The sequence below is a fragment of the Neovison vison genome, chromosome 4 (assembly GCF_020171115.1).
Source record: "Neovison vison isolate M4711 chromosome 4, ASM_NN_V1, whole genome shotgun sequence".
Lineage (NCBI taxonomy): Eukaryota > Metazoa > Chordata > Mammalia > Carnivora > Mustelidae > Neogale > Neogale vison.
Genome location: NC_058094.1, coordinates 151,242,419 through 151,262,474, shown reverse-complemented (window position 1 = coordinate 151,262,474; position 20,056 = coordinate 151,242,419). Strand labels below are relative to the sequence as shown.

Below are 20,056 nucleotides of genomic sequence, written 5' to 3'. Positions count from 1 at the left end.
ATAGAGTTATTTGAATTTCATCTTTTAAGTTAAGCTAATTTTGGTATTTTGATGTTTAGTTTTAATGACCATCCATAACAAGAATGATAACCCACAAGGATATATCAGAATTAGAAGGACTGGATCAGAGTTTGTACTTGCCAAATCTTACTACATGTTCTCCTAGTTTGAAACTGAAAATAAATTTTTTTAAAGATTTTATTTATTTATTTGACAGACAGAGATCAGAAGTAGGCAGAGAGGCAGGCAGAGAGAGAAGGAAGCAGGCTCCCTGCTGAGCAGAGAGCCCGATGCAGGACTCGATCCCAGAACCCTGGAATCATGATCTGAGCTGAAGGCAGAGGCTTTAACCCACTGAGCCACCCAGGTGCCCCTGAAAATAATTTTTTTAATTATGAAAAGTCCACAAACAAATGTTAATCTTCTTTGATACCAATAATTTGTTCTTACTATCTGTCAGAAAATGAGGAATTTAATATATACATATTTACATAGATATGTGTGTGTGTGTGTGTATGTGTGTATAATCCTTTAAAGCCCGCTGGAGTTCCGCATCTGCAAGGCTTAGAAGCAGATTAAAATACTCTTTTTAAAATTTGTTAAGGGAGCAGATATGACAGTTTTTAAAAATGACATATGCCATTTTATATAGCATAATCACATATTTCCAAATTTCCGTTTCAGAGGGCTGTTTTCACATGATAATTCTCTTAAAGAGAATTTATTTTTCTTTTATTTTTATGTTTGAGTTTTTTTATTTCTATATTTGTATGTTTATTTTTTACTAAATACTTACTAAGTAGCATATTGCCAATAACTAGGGTTTATTTTCTCCCATCTACCTTTTTCCCCACCCCCCACTATCCCTGTCATTATAGTCTTCAAGATATAAAGGTTCATCTCTATACAACATACACCACATCCACAAAATCCTGAGTCATTCTTTCCTATTCTGACCTACTTGTCACCAGATATAGTAAATGAACTTCACAGATACTGCTATCTCTGTAATCTTACCCTTTTTAAAATAATAATTCAGTCAAAAAAAGCCAACTCTTCAGTAGGTAATATACTTGGTGGCTTAGAGTAGCACTTTAAGTATTACTCAAGCAGAAATAGTATTTAAACTGAAAATACTAAAAATATCTACACTTTGATTCTGTTATTATCAAAACTTTTGCTACTCACTTTGTTATAATTTCTCCCAAACCTCCTAGTTATTTATTTATTCTTTCCAGCAATATTTGCTGACAAAGAAATACAGTTTGATTTGTCACCATATCATTTCGTACATACTACTTCATCCATTTTTCCATGCTGGATATATCAAGTTTCTCCAGATGACGTGTGACTTTTTTTTGTCTTTTATTATCAAATAAGAAAAATCAAAAGAAGATTATAAGTGCTTATTTTTCATTTTATTGAAAGTTGGGGAAGTTCTGGAATTTGAAGAAAATTTTAGAAGTTTGTGATGGTGTCATATCCCTTGCTATGGTGCTAAAGCATGTTGTGTTTAGGCAAGGTTTGCTATTGGCAATAATGGACATCAATACAGATGTCCAATAGGTTTCCTGATAATGGCAGGTGTTTTGGCAGCAAACTGTCAGATCTGGTTTAACTTGGTCATCATTGCCTTTATGTTGCAATGTGGCTGATGAAAAGCTTGTAATGATATGAGGAGTGTCAGCTTCTTTAGTAATGTGTTTGTCGTGTGTTTGTGTATTTCTTATGTTATTATCTTTATGACGTGATTTTTGTTTTGCAAGAATCTTTTGTCTACCACTTACCTGTAACAGGAAAGCCGGTGTAATAAGTAATAACTAATAAAAGCCAGAGAGCTGCCAACTGATAAGTAATAAAAGCCAGAGAGCTGCCCAACTGAATAGGAAACTTTCAGTATAAAGATGGATGAATAAAGTGACTACCTCACTATAACTTCTCCTTAGAGTGTAACTCCCAGTTTTTCCTCAGGATTCCTTATAGAACAGGAACCAACTCATATAAGAAGTAAAGGAATATTAGTGTCAGTCCATTTATTAAATATTAGAAGCATGTAATTTTGAATTAAAAATACAGTAAAAATCTTTACGTCTACCTCTTCTAGTCCATTAGATCATTTTCCAAACTCACCTAGGCTTTTGCATCCCATGGCAAAGACTCCTGTCCAGATAACTTAGTTTGGCTTTCTCAGCCCTGGGGAATATGGCTCCAGTATAACTTGCACTCAGGTCCCTGTACATTGTTGCTGCTCACTTCCGTCAGCCTGAAGTGACCATTTTTCTCCTCGGTGGCTGTCACTTCTGCTGTTAAACTCCCTGTGTTGACTGGTGTTACGTTTGTTTTTTGTTTGAAATCAAGATAATATTCTTAATTTATCTCTTAGAATATTCTCGGCACTATGTTAAGTATTTTCTCAATCATTTCATCCGCACAACAGTGGATGAGGTAAATATTGTATCTTCTTTAAATTGAAGAAAACTGAATTTTTGTACCCAGGATCATATGGCTAAGAATTCGGCAAAGACAAGATTATAGTCCAGTTCTGATCATAAAAGAGTGTCTTTTCAACACTACACATCAGTCTTATAACACTTGTACCATACTGCCAATACATTATGATAACTATTCTTCTCTCTTAGCAACTACTGCTATAATCCCATGTCATTTGTGTCCTTCGTATTTTCATAGTATAATGTTTACATTTCTTTGTCACCATATCTTTTTGTCTGTCCATTTATTCTTCTCAGCCAAAATGTGTTTGTCAAATGGAATTAAAATGCATCCTCAAATATAATAAGTAATTTGAAAGATAGTCTTCTTTACTTTTTTGTTTACTATTTTAAAATTTCATGTTGCTACAGAATTCTCTTGTTATCTCTATACTTAAACAGAATACTGCTTTTCTGCATTTGATGTATTACATTGAAACACTGTAGCTCTCCTGATAAACACCAAAATTTGAACATCCGTTAGCATAAACTTTTATTTCTGCCTAAAATGACCAAGAGGTTAATAATCAAGTTACGTAGAAGTCGTTGTATATAATGACAGCATAATCAGGATGAAAAATAATGAGTTTTTCTGTTGTGAAAAAGATTCCCATGTAGGTGAGAATTTTCAGTTTTTCTCTCCAGTCCCACTGAACATTATGGACTTAATCTTTAGAGTGTTTAGAACAATCGGGCTAGTAATCCATTTTGACCCTTCCATTGTATAAATGATTAAAGATCATTCATTTGTTGTTTTACTTTGGCCCATTGAAATAAATGGCTTGGGAAAATTAAGCTATATTGCATCCTTTCTTTGTAAGTATTAAATTTACCAACAACATGGCAATATTCAGTAAACTTCCATTTGCCTTCCGTATGAAAAGCTAAACATCTCTGCATTTATGAAAGGGGCTGAACTGAGTTTGCCAGTACAGGTGTGTCTTAGCACTTTCTACATCACTAAAGAAGGCTTCAAGACATGCCACCATCGAAGAGTTTTAAATGGGTCAAGTTCATCACTGCCTCTCTCTGACTGGTCTCCAGGTCAGTAAATGGCAGGGGAATATTAGAAGGAAAAGGAATTCTCCACTCTCTACTTTTAGTTAGTAAGTAAAAAAAATATATATATATAAATATATTTGAATCTTAGCCTCTGGAAATTTTGCATAATTGTTTCACATACACAGCTAGAAAGGCTCAAGTACTGTAATTCTATACATGGGAAAAGTGCAATAACAGTAACAGTAAAAGTAAGTGCAGTAGGCTCTAATGCTAAATGTACTCAGAAAAATGCACCGAAAATGTGTTCCTCAGAGGAATTGAAAAATGACATTGCTATTAAAAAAATAAAAAGGTATGCAGGTATGCTTAAATTATGTTTGTTCCCACTCACTGCCTCCAAGTGACAAACAAAAATTCTTGTGTAAAAAGTAGATGCATGGAATTTTCCTCTTAAATAATCATTTCAGAGGTCATTCTAGATGGTATTACATGTAAAAAATGAAATAGATAATTTCATTTTCTGGTTACCCATTCAAATGAAGAAAATAATGCATACATAAGAAAATTCAGTGATATTTATACATATACATATATGTGTTATATATAATATATATGTAATTTATAAAGAACTATTTGAATCTGTTCATTTCAGTAAATCTTAATATATTATCATAAATAGTTTAACATTCTTCTCAAAAATAAGTATACAACCATACTTTTTTTTTTTTTTATAACCATATTTTTTTTTGGAGCAACTAGGAGAAAACTCTCAATCTTTTAGTCCTAGGGACTTAGAAATTTAGAAGAAAATAAGTCAAATTACACCTCTCTCTTATAAATCCTTTGTTCATATTCCTCTAGAGTTACAGTATTCCAGACAGCCATTGGAAGTTTAAATAATTAAAGAAAACCAAATCCAACTTACATACTGTGTTTTATGATCTTCTCAGTTCCATCTACTTTGATCAAATTATTCCCTTGTTAATATATATCTATATATCTACATATATCCATGAATCACGAGTTTGCAGTGTTAAATCTATATAGCCCAGTTAACTTGTCTGGGGATAAATACTTGGACAGACGAGTGTCTCAGTATATCTATCTCTGCATATGGAGAGCAACTGTTTTTTTTTTTTTTTTCTTTTTTTTTTTTTAGCAGCAGAGAGTAAAGAAATGAACATGTAGGAGCCTTAAAGAGGCAAAGAGCTTGGTCAGCATATGATCTGGTAGTTAATAGCTAACAGTGTAATGAAAAAGCAGAAGGTCACTCTCCTCTCTCAGGAGACTTTACTCCTGTGCTAGTTAGTGTGAGAAGAGTTGACATTATGAATTTTCTTTTTTTCAATTTACTGTGGCACAATAAATCCATGACCAACTGTTTCTTCTAAATAGTTCAGACAAATGCCCTTTGGTCACCTACCTTGATTTTCTTATTAACCACCCCAAACATTTTCTCTTAGACCCATAAGCTTGTAGAGAAAATGTTTGCAGCCGTTAGCCACTTCATAATATGGAAAGGAAGAGTCATTTAGAAGGAAAAATCATCACAGCATCATCATGCATAAATAATGATTGAATCCTCTGTGGAATGTGGAGGAAAGAGACCAGGAGAGGGGCAGGAGGGGGAAGTGGGTAGAACATGGTACTAAGGAAGGAAAGAAAACATGATCCTATGGAGAAAGACCACAGAAGGGGATTGTAGGTATTTTGATATTTATGTGTGTTAGTCTTCTATCTAATGTATCTTAATTTCCTTTTTACATTGCATGTCTGGTCCTATTCTTATTTTTGTAAAATGTAGACCTTGTAGAATTCATTGTATGAAACTATAACTTTTCTTTTGTTATTATACTCAATTGTTATATATAACAATGGTTATATTTCCTCCATATATTTGGATAATTTATTACCTTGTTCTGTTTTATAATTTATGCAGACACAAAATAAAGAATATAAATGACACCTTCACAAATATGATTTCTTTTTATTTTATTTTTTTTCCTCCCAAGGAGCTCAGGTGCCCCATCACTCTGGTTATAGTATTTACTGTGATTTAGTGAAGGTTGGGAAGGAAGATAAGGAAAGACATAGAAAGCATATTGAACTCAAAATAATTGTGCTCATCATTGTGTGGGATGTGAGGAGAGAGGAACATCCGTCCACTTGGACCACCTAGAAAGATTTTGTTAGAAATGTGCTTCTTCTGTGCTTACCTTTTTAATGTGCAGCTCTTAAGACAAAGGAACCAAAATTAGTCAGGTGCTCATCGGCCCTACTACTAAAGGCTTACCACTGCTGAAAAGTAAGTTTTTCCTGGGGAGACATCTGAAATGACCCAGGGAAGTTAATTCATGATAAACCAAAGAGTACATATGGGTTTTTATTTTTTTGCATAAAGTCATGAATAATATATCACCACTTTTTAAAAATTTGAGTTGTGTCATGTTGTAAATTTGGCCAAAACATTTTACCATATAATGCATTCAAGATACATCTCTAACCATACCTAGTAACAACAGGTAGTGAGAAGAACATGAATGTAAAATGAATGTCAAACTGACAGTGTCTGTATTTGAGAACTCTATAGCTAAAAGAAGGGAAAGGAAAAGGAGGAGGAGAAGGAGAGAAAAGAGGAAAGAAGGAAGGAAGGTTTTGGCATGTTTGTTTTTTTGTTGTTCAACCTGATCTCTATCTGATCATTTGGGCTACAGATGGGTTGGAGGAGCCCATGCATTCAAACCCACTGAAAATATTGAGATGGTTAGTTCAGTATAAAGACTAAGTGGAATTGAGGTAGCCTCTTAGTCCAGGGTCAGACAGAACATGTCCTCCTGGGGCTCGTTTTCTGATCTCTTCATTCCACAGGGCTGTGGGGTTATTTTAACACTCTACTTTAATCATGGAAACCAACTGGATTAGTTGATTTCATTTTGCTCATAGATATTTTTAATTTGGACTTATGCAAAAAGTCTCTATGTTTATCATTTTCATTTAAGGCTTCTCTGATTCTTGAACCAAATTGCTGACATGGCCTCATCACAGCCAAAGGAATGCAGCAGATTAAGGCTGTGATTTGTCTACTTAGTGTCTCAGCTCCCTGGAAAGCCCATGGTCCTATTTACAAAAGTTTGTTATTGTACTAGTTAAAAGGAACTGATTTTGACATAGTGTAAAGGTAAAAGTCCAAGTATTTTCAAAATCAGAAGACATTTATAAATGACATTTATTAACTATCTTTGAGGTATGATGCTGAAGATAAATAAGATTAACACCGCTACAAAAATAATAGATATTTCTCTTTAGCAAAAGCCATGAGTCAGACTAATTACTGCATAACTTTTTCAGTATTTCAGTATTTCATTGTTGTTAAATATTAGTGATAATTACTAATAATAATTATTGTAAACTTTTTCAAAGTCTCTAAACCTTCACTTCAAAGGATATAGAATAATAATATTAACAACAATTCCAAGGAAATGTAGTGTCTTAATGTCTTTTAAAGTGTCTTAAAAGACACTTAGTAGTGTCTTATTTGAATCTCTCTCTAAAAAAAATATCTCTTATGTTACTCAGACAGATATCATTATGGTCATATTACCTGCATGTTTTTGTTAAGTAAATTTTCCAACATCTCTTACAACTTGTAGCGAGGTACAAAGCCCATCCTCTAATTTTTTTCCTTTCTTTTCTTGTCTTCATGATTCAAAAGTATTGATTATATTAATGAAAAGATTAATCTTTTTATTTGACACTTTGTACCTTTTTCCCAAAGTAAATGTACTGAGAAAGATAATGATATGTTTGAAAGAAAATGGAATTGAAATGTAAAAACATAGAGAGTATTAATGGAAAAAATAAGATGTCATTGAATTGACATTTAATTAAACTTAGGTTAAATGAAAACTAATCATAGTCAATATGTATCAACTCCTTTCACTTTCTTGTATCCAAAGATTAAAAAAAAAATTACTGGCATATAGTTTTAAAAAATCTTATAATTATTCCTCAGTTCATAGTAGTTATTTGGGAGTAATAGAGAGGCCATGTTACCAGTTTAATCATGTTAAGTTTTCCTATATCTTTTCCTCCGCTAGGAAAAGGAAGATGACAAATCAGACACCTCAAGTTCTCAGCAACCAAAAAGCCCACAAGGTCTGAGTGACACAGGATATTCTTCTGATGGGATATCAAGTTCACTTGGTGAAATTCCAAGTCTTATTCCAAGTGATGAAAAAGATTTGCTCAAGGGACTCAAAAAGGACTCTTTTTCACAAGAAAGCAGCCCTTCCAGCCCCTCAGATTTGGCTAAGTTAGAAAGTACGGTCCTATCCATTTTGGAAGCTCAGGCAAGTACACTTGTTGAAGAAAAAACAGAAAAGAAAACCCAACCTCCTGAGGTTACTTGTGAGCCGCCCAAGGACCAAACAAAAACTCAGAGTTTATCTGAAACCCTAGAAACCACAGTTGCAGAAGAGGAGCTCACAAAGAGTCAAGAAGAAAAAGACATGTTAAAAAAAGATAGCCAACAAGATGGTCCTTCCAGAAAGGACCGTGAAGAGAAGTCCGAGTTTGTTGATGACACAGCTACTAGAAGACAGTCTTATGATTCAGTTGAAGACAGTAGTGAAAGTGAGAACTCACCTCTTCCACAAAGAAAACGGAGAACTAGTGTTGGTTCATCGAGCAGTGATGAGTATAAACAGGAAGATAGTCAAGGATCTGGTGAAGAGGAGGACTTTATTCGAAAGCAGATCATAGAAATGAGTGCTGATGAAGATGCTTCAGGTTCTGAAGATGATGAGTTCATTAGGAGCCAACTCAAAGAGATAAGTAGCAGCCTTGAGAACCAGAAGAAGGAAGAAACAAAAGGGAAAGGAAAGGTGACACCAGGGAAACATAGGCGACTAACTCGGAAAAGCAGTACAGGCTTTGATGATGATGCAGGGAGACGCCATTCATGGCATGATGAAGATGATGAGACATTCGATGAAAGTCCTGAGCTTAAGTACAGAGAGACCAAAAGTCAGGAGAGTGAAGAGCTTGTAATTGCTGGAGGAGGAGGGCTACGTCGATTCAAAACAATTGAACTTAACAGCACAATAGCAGATAAATACTCTGCAGAGTCCTCACAGAAAAAAACAATTTTGTATTTTGACGAGGAGCCAGAATTAGAAATGGAAAGCCTGACGGACTCTCCAGAAGATAGGTCAAGGGGGGAAGGATCTTCTAGTCTTCATGCTTCCAGCTTCACCCCTGGCACATCCCCTACGTCAGTGTCATCACTGGATGAGGACAGTGACAGTAGCCCGAGTCACAAAAAGGGAGAGAGCAAACAACAACGTAAAGCTCGGCACAGGTCACATGGTCCTCTTTTACCTACTATTGAAGATTCTTCAGAGGAAGAAGAATTGAGAGAGGAAGAAGAATTATTAAAGGAGCAAGAAAAGCAGCGGGAATTGGAGCAGCAGCAAAGAAAGACTTCTAGTAAGAAATCAAAGAAAGATAAAGATGAACTTCGAGCACAGAGAAGGAGGGAAAGACCAAAGACACCACCCAGTAATCTCTCTCCCATTGAAGATGCATCTCCAACGGAGGAGTTACGTCAGGCTGCAGAAATGGAGGAACTCCATCGATCTTCTTGTTCTGAATACTCACCTAGCATAGAGTCAGACCCGGAAGGTTTTGAAATAAGCCCAGAAAAAATAATAGAAGTGCAAAAAGTTTATAAATTGCCCACAGCTGTGTCTTTGTTCTCTCCAACAGATGAGCAATCTATTATGCAGAAAGAAGGTGGCCAAAAGGCATTAAAAAGTGCCGAGGAGATGTATGAAGAAATGATGCATAAAACCCACAAATATAAAGCTTTTCCAGGTGCAACTGAACGAGATGAAATATTTGAAAAAGAGCCTTTGTATGGTGGGATGTTAATAGAGGATTATATTTATGAATCTCTAGTAGAGGACACATACAATGGTTCAGTAGATGGCAGTCTGCTAACAAGGCAAGAAGATGAAAATGGATTTATGCAGCAGAGAGGGAAAGATCAAAAAATAAGAATTCCAGAACAGATTTATGAAGATCCTATGCAAAAAATAACAGACCTCCAGAAAGAGTTTTATCAGTTAGAAAGCTTACATTCTGTTGTGCCTCAAGAAGACATCGTTTCAAGCTCTTTTATCATCCCAGAAAGCCATGAGATAGTGGATCTGGGTAGTATGGTAACTTCTACCAGTGAAGAAAAAAAATTACTAGATGCTGATGCTGCCTATGAAGAACTCATGAAGAGGCAACAGATGCAGTTAACACCTGGATCCAGTCCAACCCAGCCCCCCATCACGGACGATATGACTGAGTCTACCATGGACTTTGACAGGGTGCCTGATGCATCTTTGACATCAAGTGTTCTCTCGGGGGCATCTCTTACAGATTCCACCAGCAGTGCAACGCTTTCTATCCCAGATGTCAAAATAACCCAACATTTCTCAACAGAAGAAATTGAGGATGAATATGTAACTGATTATACAAGGGAAATTCAAGAGATAATTGCCCACGAATCACTGATTTTGACCTACTCCGAGCCTTCAGAAAGTGCTACATCTGTCCCACCCTCTGACACACCCTCTCTCACGTCATCTGTTTCTTCAGTTTGTACCACAGATAGCTCCTCACCCATTACTACACTGGATAGCATAACCACAGTTTATACAGAGCCCGTGGACATAGTAACTAAACTGGAAGATTCTGAGATTTCTTCATCAACGTATTTTCCAGGCAGCATCATAGACTATCCAGAAGAAATAAGTGTATCTTTAGATCGGACTGCCATACCAGATGGAAGAACTAGTGCCGATCATGTTGTGATTTCCTTATCTGATATGGAACCTCCTATCATAGAATCTGTAGGAACTGTACCTGAGGGGCTCATTGCTGACACTGTTTCCACTGACTCATCTACATCTGAAAAAGACCCAGGGAAGAAAGACAAGAGGGACACTGGGAATGGAATTATTCTCGAGGTTTTAGAAGCTTACAGAGATAAAAGGGAAAAGTCTGAGGTTGAACTAACAAAAATGGGCTTATCTGAAACTGTGTTTGATCATCCTCCTTCTTCTGCTGGTGCCATGGAGGAGCAGGTTCTAGCAACATGCTTTCTGTCTGGACAGGTCTTTGATCAAGCAAAACCTGCATCTCCATTACCATCTGGCAGTCCTTCTGTTACGTCTCTTCCAACGAAATCTCATCCATTCTTTAGAAGTTCTTCTTTGGATGCATCAGCCCAACCTCCTCCCCCACCTCCCCCTCCCCCTCCTCCACCACCTCCTCCTCCTCCCCCTCCTCCTCCACCTCTTCCTCCACCAACCTCACCTAAACCACCTGTTCATCCTAAAAAAAAGCTAACAGTTACAGCTCCAGTGACTCTAACTACTACAGCTACACCTCTAGTTGATGCTGTTACTACAGTAGAGGCCACAGCTCTTCCAAGAAGTAGTGGCTTACCTGTAACAAAAATATGTACCACTGCGCCTCCTCCTGTTCCTCCTAAACCATCTTCCATCCCATGTGGACTTGTATTTACACACAGACCTGAGCCAAGTAAACCTCCAATTGCCCCAAAACCAGCAGTTCCTCAGCCTCCAGTATCTACACAAAAATCAGCAGATACACACCCCAAACCGACAGGTCTATCTTTAACTTCAAATATGACACTAAATTTAGTGACTTCAGCAGATTATAAATTACCTTCCCCTACTTCCCCACTTTCTCCTCACTCTAACAAGTCCTCCCCAAGATATTCCAAATCCCTCATGGAAACCTACGTGGTTATCACATTGCCATCTGAACCTGGGACTCCAACAGATTCTTCAGCTAGTCAAGCGATTACCAGTTGGCCCCTGGGATCACCCCCCAAAGACCTGATTTCCATCGAACCAGTGTTTTCTGTAGTTCCTCCTTTAACAACTGCAGGAATGCCAAGTACTTCAGAACAGAGCTTATACCTCTCTGGAACTCTGGAGACATTTTCTGCCCTCCCTGTCACAGCGCTCTCTTCATTTCAAGCAGCCCCAACTTCAGGAACACAGTTTTTCACAACTGAAGTTTCTAAGGCTGAGGTTTCAGCAGCCAGAAGTGCAGTCCCTAGTGTTGGTAGAAGTGCAGTCCCTAGTGTTGGTCTCAGCAGCGTCACTATCTCAGTTCCTCCAGAGCCTCTTGCTCTAGATAACCTACATTTAGAGAAGCGTCAGCATAAGGAAAATGGAAAGGTGCAGCTTGTTGGGGATGCCATTGATTTGCGTACGGTACCAAAAGTGGAAGTGAAAGCGACTGAAAAGTGTATGGATCTTTCTGCTTCCACTATGGATATGAAAAGGCAGATCACTGCCAGTGACGTTTATGGCAGACAGATGAGTGCTGTCCAACCCTCTATTATAAATCTCAGCGCTACTCCATCAGTAGTAAGGCCAATGGCCGTGGTCACTGAGACAGTGACTATTGCCACATGTGCCGCTAGTTCAAGTTACACCACTGGCGCAGAAAGCACAATGGGCACAGCACATGCAACAACAGCACCACTCCAGCTTACTACATCAAAGCATGCTGAGCCCCCCTACAGGATACCAAGTGGCCAGGTTTTCCCTGCAGTTAGGGAGGACGCACCCATAAATTTATCCTTGGGTACCTCAGCACACCCGGTGACATCAACTATTACAAAACCTGTGACTGTGCCTCCTGTTGGTGTCACAAATGGATGGACTGATGGCATCACATCCCAGGGGATCACTGACGGGGAAGTAGTAGACCTCAGTACAACAAAGTCTCACAGAACTGTTGTAACAATGGATGAATCTACCTCCGGTGCAGTGACCAAAATAATAGAAGACGACGAAAAGCCTGTTGACCTGACTGCAGGGAGAAGAGCTGTATGCTGCGACATGGTTTATAAGTTACCCTTTGGAAGGAGCTGCACAGCGCAGCAGCCTCCAACTACTCTTCCTGAGGATCGTTTTGGTTATAGGGATGACCACTATCAATACGATCGATCAGGGCCATATGGATATAGGGGGATTGGGGGAATGAAACCTTCCATGTCTGACACAAATTTAGCAGAAGCCGGACATTTTTTCTATAAAAGTAAAAATGCTTTTGATTATTCTGGAGGATCTGATGCAGCAGTAGATCTAACTTCAGGGAGAATTACTACAGGTCAGTATGATGTGGCAGCAGACCTTTCCTTGAAGTGTCATTATGGTGTCCCTCATCTCATTTCAGGATGAAAAATGCAGTCCCTTTTCTGATTTTGTTATTTTTCCCTTTCTTTGGATGTTTTGGCAACACATTTCAGAGTACACGTGCGCTTTTGTTCCTTCATTTTTTTTTAAATTTGTTCTGCCCAAAGTCACCCGCATGTGCCTGCATGTTCAGCATCGCTTTGATTCCACATCTAATTAGGTTAACCTGTGGATTTGCATGCAGCCCCATTCATTATGTTCGTCAAGATTGAGAGGGCCTTCAACCCCAAAAAGCATCACTCATTCTGAGAACTGGACTATAACTCTACCCTGTATTTCAGGTGAGGTAATGGATTACTCAAGCAAGACCACAGGTCCATATCCCGAAACACGGCAAGTCATTTCAGAAGTTGGGATTAGTACACCACAGTATTCCACAGCCAGAATGACTCCACCTCCAGGATCCCAGTATGGTGTGGGGAGCGTTTTGAGGTCATCTAATGGTGTTGTCTATTCTTCAGTAGCCACTCCAATTCCCTCCACATTTGCTATCACCACGCAACCTGGCTCCATTTTCAGCACCACGGTGAGGGATTTGTCTGGTGTGCACACAGCTGACACAGTGACGCCATTATCTGCCCTGCACCAGAGCCAGCCAATGCCTAGATCATATTTCCTAACAACAGGTGCATCTGAAACAGACATTGCGGCAACCGGTATTGATATCAATGCCAGTTTGCAAACTCTTACAATGGAAACGCTTGCTGCTGAGACAATAGACACAGTGCCCACTTTAACCACAGCCTCGGAAGTGTTTTCTGAAGTGGTGGGAGATGAAAGCGCTATTTTAATCGTCCCTGAAGAAGATAAACAACAGCAGCAGCTCGACTTGGAGCGTGAGCTCTTGGAACTGGAGAAAATTAAGCAGCAGCGTTTTGCTGAGGAACTGGAGTGGGAACGTCAGGAAATTCAGAGGTTCCGGGAACAAGAAAAGATCATGGTTCAAAAAAAGCTGGAGGAGCTGCAGTCTATGAAGCAGCACCTTCTTTATCAGCAGGAAGAAGAGCGGCAAGCCCAGTTCATGATGAGGCAGGAGACGCTAGCTCAGCAGCAGTTGCAGTTGGAGCAGATCCAGCAGCTGCAGCAACAGCTTCACCAGCAGCTGGAAGAGCAGAAGATTCGCCAGATCTACCAGTATAACTACGACCCTTCTGGAACTGCTTCTCCACAGACCACGACGGAGCAGGCAGTTTTGGAAGGTCAGTATGCCGCCCCAGAAGGCAGTCCGTTTTGGGCCACTGAGGATGCAACCACCACCGCGTCCGCCGTCATGGCCATTGAAATCCCGCAGAGCCAAGGGTGGTACACGGTTCAGTCTGACGGTGTTACTCAATACATTGCCCCACCTGGCATCCTGAGTACTGTCTCAGAGATCCCTCTGACGGACGTGGTGGTAAAAGATGAGAAACCGCCCAAAAAGAGAAGCTCTGCAGCCAAAGTCCGTGGCCAGTATGACGAGGTGGGGGACTCTGATGATCCCCGCTGCTTTAAAAAGATCGTGGACAGTGGCGTGCAGACCGACGACGAGGACGCCGCGGATCGGAGTTACGTGAGTAGGAGGAGGAGAACCAAGAAGAGTGTCGATACGAGCGTCCAGACCGACGATGAAGATCAGGATGAGTGGGATGTGCCTACCAGAGCAAGGAGGAAAGCTCGCGCCGGCAAGTACGGTGACAGCACCGCGGAGGCCGACAAGACCAAACCCCTGGTCTCCAAAGTCTCCAGTATAGCAGTCCAGACAGTAGCAGAGATATCTGTGCAGACTGAACCCGTTGGAACCATAAGAACACCGTCCATACGGGCGCGCGTGGATGCCAAGGTAGAAATAATTAAACACATTTCAGCACCTGAAAAGACTTACAAAGGGGGCAGTTTAGGATGTCAAACAGAAGCAGAATCAGACACACAGAGTCCTCCATATCTGAGTGCCACATCTCCACCCAAAGACAAGAAACGCCCAACACCTTTAGAGATTGGTTATTCATCTCACCTTCGGGCAGATTCCACATTACAGCTGGCTCCTTCCCCACCCAAATCTCCAAAAGTCCTTTATTCACCCATCTCACCACTTTCACCAGGCAAAGCCTTAGAATCAGCCTTTGTACCTTATGAAAAACCCCTCCCTGATGATATAAGTCCACAGAAAGTACTGCATCCAGATATGGCTAAAGTGCCCCCCGCAAGTCCTAAGACAGCCAAGATGATGCAGCGGTCCATGTCTGACCCCAAGCCTCTGAGTCCAACAGCAGATGAAAGTTCCAGGGCTCCTTTTCAGTATACCGAGGGCTACACGGTAAGAGTGATTCTTTTCAGTTAGAAGACAATAGATGAGTTGATGCTAAGCATGTGTTTGCAGACTTGAGAAGGCAATGAGGCTCCCGGTATCTCCGAAACCTAGTACTACAACTTCTGTTGCATTAGAAATGTGGGAACAAATGGAAAACGTATGCATCCAGTTAGAAGTACCAAAAAAAGAAAGAAAAAAGCAAGCAAGCAAACAACATCTTAGGTGAGGCAAAATGAGAAAGAAGTGTATTCCTTTATGATTTAATGAGATTGAAAGTTTGCTTCTAATCTTGAAATCTCCCAAGTGTCAGTTGTAGACCTGTGCTTTCAGCAAGTATAATTAATATTCATATTCAGGTATGATGGAAGAAATACTGAACATAAACAGAGAAGGCAAAGGATGGCCCTAAATTTAGACCCATGGGTACTGGAAATTGTTAGTGGGGGGGTTCCTTGGAGATCATCCAAGCAGTTTCGTCTTCCTCAGGCCAGAATATTTTCATAAAAGGGCTTAGAACATTTATTTCTCAAAAGGGAGCATTTCTAGGGCTGGCAAATGAAAATGTAATTTAATTGCATAGTTCATCCATGCTAGCTGGATTTTTAGTTTCTGCCAACTTTCTTAATCTAACCTCAGGTAAGCCATAGTGTCAGCGCTTGCAAAAGAAAAAAGAGTTCTTATGTTTCTTTGAATAATAGTGATTAATTTAAAAAATGCATAGGCATGTTTAAAAGGAGAAAGAACATATATAGATATTTCGGCATTTGTGAAGATCTCTCTAGCTGAGCTAATCCGAAATGTTAATAATCAGGTATAAAAATACATGTATCCTACTTTAAAAATCTAATATATAACAGTAGGCTGTTGATAAATATGATGGTTCAATTTAATATAAGATGTTCAAATTAAAAGTTCTCTTTAATTTACTGGTTTGTGAATTCTAGGTCTTCAAACCCTGAAGCTTTTAAATAGGTTTTTCTGAGATATTTGCTATATTTCCACTGTCCTGTGTGTATTAAACATTGGCTGTGGGCTGAAAAGTATGCCATTAAATATGACTACAGGCCTATTTATAGGTATATAGACAACTTGATGGGCATATTTTAAAAATTACAAATTCATGTCTGTTTTCTAGTTTCATGATGACATTTTGTTATTACATATTTTCTCAAACACCATGTCCTAAAAGTAAAATTGTCTTCATGTGGTGGACAGAGGTCATAACTGTTAAGTCAGGAAACCACTGGTGCATTGATATTTCATTCAATTTACAGAGCATTATTTTTTCTATGGCTTTGTTTCTAGAATTAAATCTATTGTGAGAAGCAACTCAGCTCTATGTATAGGTATTTATTTTTATAGCAGTGGCATATAAATTCACCTGAAGAGTTGCTTGGAAAACTTGGAAAATGTGTTTTTTTATAGGACTTTAAAGTAATATTTATGGTTTGTGTCCTTAGAAAGAATAGGTGATTCCAATTGATGTATTATCAATTATCATCCAATTAAGTATTGATCATTTACTTAATATATGGACCTTAATCCATATGAACTAGGTTAAAGAAGAGGTTGAAGTTGTCACTATTTTTTTCCACACTATTCACTTCAGATTTGGAAGTGTGAAATGAAAGATACAATGACTTATGTGGGTTCAATTACAGGTAATGATACTGATTAACCATCTAATCACAAAAGAAGTTGGGAAGAATTACCAAATAATTTCTGCATCTGAAAAATCCTAGGTGGATTGAGCCTTGAAGCACAATTTAGTAGCTCCTTTTTTAAATTGGTCCACCTCAGTGCTTTAATATGGAAGAATTATATACCAACTCAAAGATACTGTTTTATTTCATGCACAAAGTAGACCATTTTTGTATACAGGCAATGTTTTTGGCAATTTAGATACTTTGATTCTAATATATGAATTTTATAATTGGTTCCTTTACCCATTTCTAGACATGCTTTGAGTCTGTACTATAAGCATGGGCTAGTTGTATTGAAAAGAATAATCTTCTAAGTGATATTCATACTGAAACGGGTTTAAGAAGTTTATCTCAGTAGTTTATATACTGTTAATTTTCTCAGACTATTGCAGTTAAAAAGAATCACACCATTTAGTAGCCATTGAGACAACATAGCATAAACTAGCATATTGTAAAATAGCATAAAAGAGAAGTTCTATCCTATATGGGATTCTGTGGTGAGATCTCCTTTTTTTGGAAGTGTCAGGAAGTGTTTTGAAGAGGAGGTTCTGAAACAGGAGGGTGACATCTCTGTGGGACCATGAAGACAAAAAAGGAGGTCCCCCTAAATAGAGGAAACACAATATACAAAGGTTCAGACTAACGAACAGATGGAAAACAAAGGGGAGGAAGAAGTTTACCATAAATGAAACTGGATAAGTAGTTAAGAACATGTCACAGGGCATCTCTTTGCTGAGTTACATTGGATTTCCTTCCCATGGCCATCAAAGGCACCGTCTTTTTTTTTTTTTTTTCCTTTACGCTGTTCGCTAGCCCCTGGACTCCCCCAACTCGTGCTTTCTGAATGTCATTTCTCTAAACTAAACCTAAGGTGATTTTCTGAAATGTATGCCAGATTATATCACACACCCCACAGCTTAAACTCTCCAGCAGTCCTCATCAAATTTGGAATATCTCAGAAATTTCTTAACAGGGACCCATGCGATCTCTTCTCTACCTGCCTGATAACTTCACTGTTCACTCCCCATGTTTAACACCTCCTCTCGCTCTGCTCCAACCACTGACCTTGCCATTTGCTGGATGGGCCGACCTCATCCCCATCCCAGCCCTGTGTTGGGATCTCTCTCTCTCTCTTCTCAAGTCTTTGCCTGGCTCATTCTCATGTACAGGTTTCTTCTTAATTTTTACTACCACAGAGAGGCTTCCCTTACCTCATTCTCTAAATAAATCTTCCTGGAACACCTGAACGGGTCAGTCGGTTAAATGCAGGATTCTTGATATCGGCTCAGTTATGATCTCAGAGTCCTGAGATCGAGCCCCACATCAGGCTTCATGCTGAGTGTGGAGCCTGCTTGGGATTCTCTCTCTCTCTCTTTCCCTCCACCTCCCTACCGTGCACATGCTCTCTCTCTCTAAAAATAATTTAATAATAATAATAATAACAATAATAATAGTAAAGCAGTGTGTTGTACTTTTTGTTTCTTTACAGGCAAATGTGGACTGTTTTTTGGTTGGTTGGTTTGATTCTGGTCCTCTTTCTATATTCACTATTTTGTCTCACTATCTCAAAAACTTCTTGGAGCACTTTAATTATTACAGAATTCTTCCTTACGGGTCAAATCTTCCATCCTGGAGTTTCAGAACATTTATCTTAATGTTTCAATCTAGAACATTGGAGATTTAAATTTTATTCTGTTGCTACCGCATAGGAATTCAACTAGGTGGCATGAGATCCTTTAATTCACTTACAGTTTTTCCATCATGGAACTTGGGTCACATCTTTGACACAGGAATTCTAAGGCAGAAGCATGGTTAGGGTCTAGTTAGTGTTTCACTGGCACTTTGAATTCCTGCTAAGCCCTAAGATGTTTTATCTACTGAATTAATTAAACTTAGCACGAATTAACATAAGAATCACAAAATAATGTGCACAATGTACATAACTGAAGCAGGGAATTATCTTAGATAATTTTATGCATTATGTAGTGTTCCCTAGTGTCTGTAAGAGTGAACTCTGTCCCTTTTATAGACCCCGTCATTCTGGCATTGAAGTCATAACCTCAAAGCCAAAATCTATTTTCTGATAACATTTATGTAACCAGGGCACCAGTTGGCTAAGCATCTGCCTTCAGCTCAGGTCATGATCCCGGAGTCCTGGGATCAAACCCCACATTGGGCTCCTTGCTCAGCAGGGAGCCTGCTTCTCCTCCTGCTCCTCACCTCACTTGTGCTCTCTCTCTCTCCAACGCACACTCTCTCTCTGTTTCAAGTAAATAAATCTTTAAAAAAAGGTTATGTAACCAAACAGTTTTGTCTTGTAGCCTACTTCCTTTGACAAATATAAATTTTTAACTCTAAGTAAAGATGGAAGAAAATTCCTGCCTTTTTCCTTATGTCCTTCAGTTTGCGCCCCAGGAAAATTCTCAAGAGATAGAACAGAAAGAAACAAAGGCAACATGTATTCCTTCCCATGAGGTTAAGCTCACTACCCAGATGTGACTTGATAATGATGTATTTTCATCACGGTTGGGAAAGAGCACAGGAAGAAGTATGCTGTCTAATGAAAGGTAGTATGTACACAATGATTTTCTCACTTTCATTAGTGAAACACTTCTTCAACTAGAATGCTTAATGGAAGCCAAATAGTTAAAAATAGGTAGAAAGTGGTAGAGGATGATCCAATGACTGTCAGTAAAATGACCTATGTAATTTGAGTAAATTACAATTTGAGTAAATGAGATAACCTTTACCACCTTCCCATCACTAAGTCTGGCAACTGTAGATCCTATTCACATTGATGCCGTCTCCCTAGGTTGACATTTGACAACATCTGTATGTCTTCAGCATGGATTTGCCAACTGTCAGTGAAGAGCTTTACTTTATGATTTGGTGCGAATAATTCTCAAATCTCCTAGTAACTGCATAGCTTTTGTATTCTGTGGAATATATAATGTCTCTTCTCTAGAAATATCAGAGTCCTGTTCTCTATATGACCATTTTAAATTTACTTCTCTGGGTAAATAAACCAGAGCACCAAAATGTGCTCTGCATGCCCTTTATCTTTCTTCTATACAGTGAGATTGATTTACATCATTGCTTCACATGATGAATAACTTCAGCAAGGAAAGTTAATATAGCATAGGGGAGAATCAGGGGAGAAGGTGACATCATCCACTGGGAGAAATACATTGTAAATTCAAATAATCTGTTTGGTGCTAGAAGGGGTCTAATTCACTCAGATTTCTTGATCTTAAAAAATAGCATTTTTGACTGATTTCTTTAAAA

At 38.6% G+C, this 20,056-nt stretch overlaps 1 protein-coding gene across 6 annotated transcripts in view; it reads left to right on the top strand.

Moving 5' to 3' along the window:
- Nucleotides 1-20,056, top strand: part of PCLO (piccolo presynaptic cytomatrix protein) — a 530,926-nt gene that overhangs the window by 325,174 nt on the left and 185,696 nt on the right. For 5 of the 6 annotated variants that reach the window (XM_044245919.1, XM_044245917.1, XM_044245923.1 and 2 more), the window contains exons 5-6: nucleotides 7,589-12,695; nucleotides 13,063-15,074. In XM_044245919.1, coding sequence (XP_044101854.1) covers nucleotides 7,589-12,695; nucleotides 13,063-15,074 — 7,119 coding nt within the window. The remainder of the gene's footprint in view (nucleotides 1-7,588; nucleotides 12,696-13,062; nucleotides 15,075-20,056) is intronic. The other variant, XM_044245920.1, reaches the window with a different exon arrangement.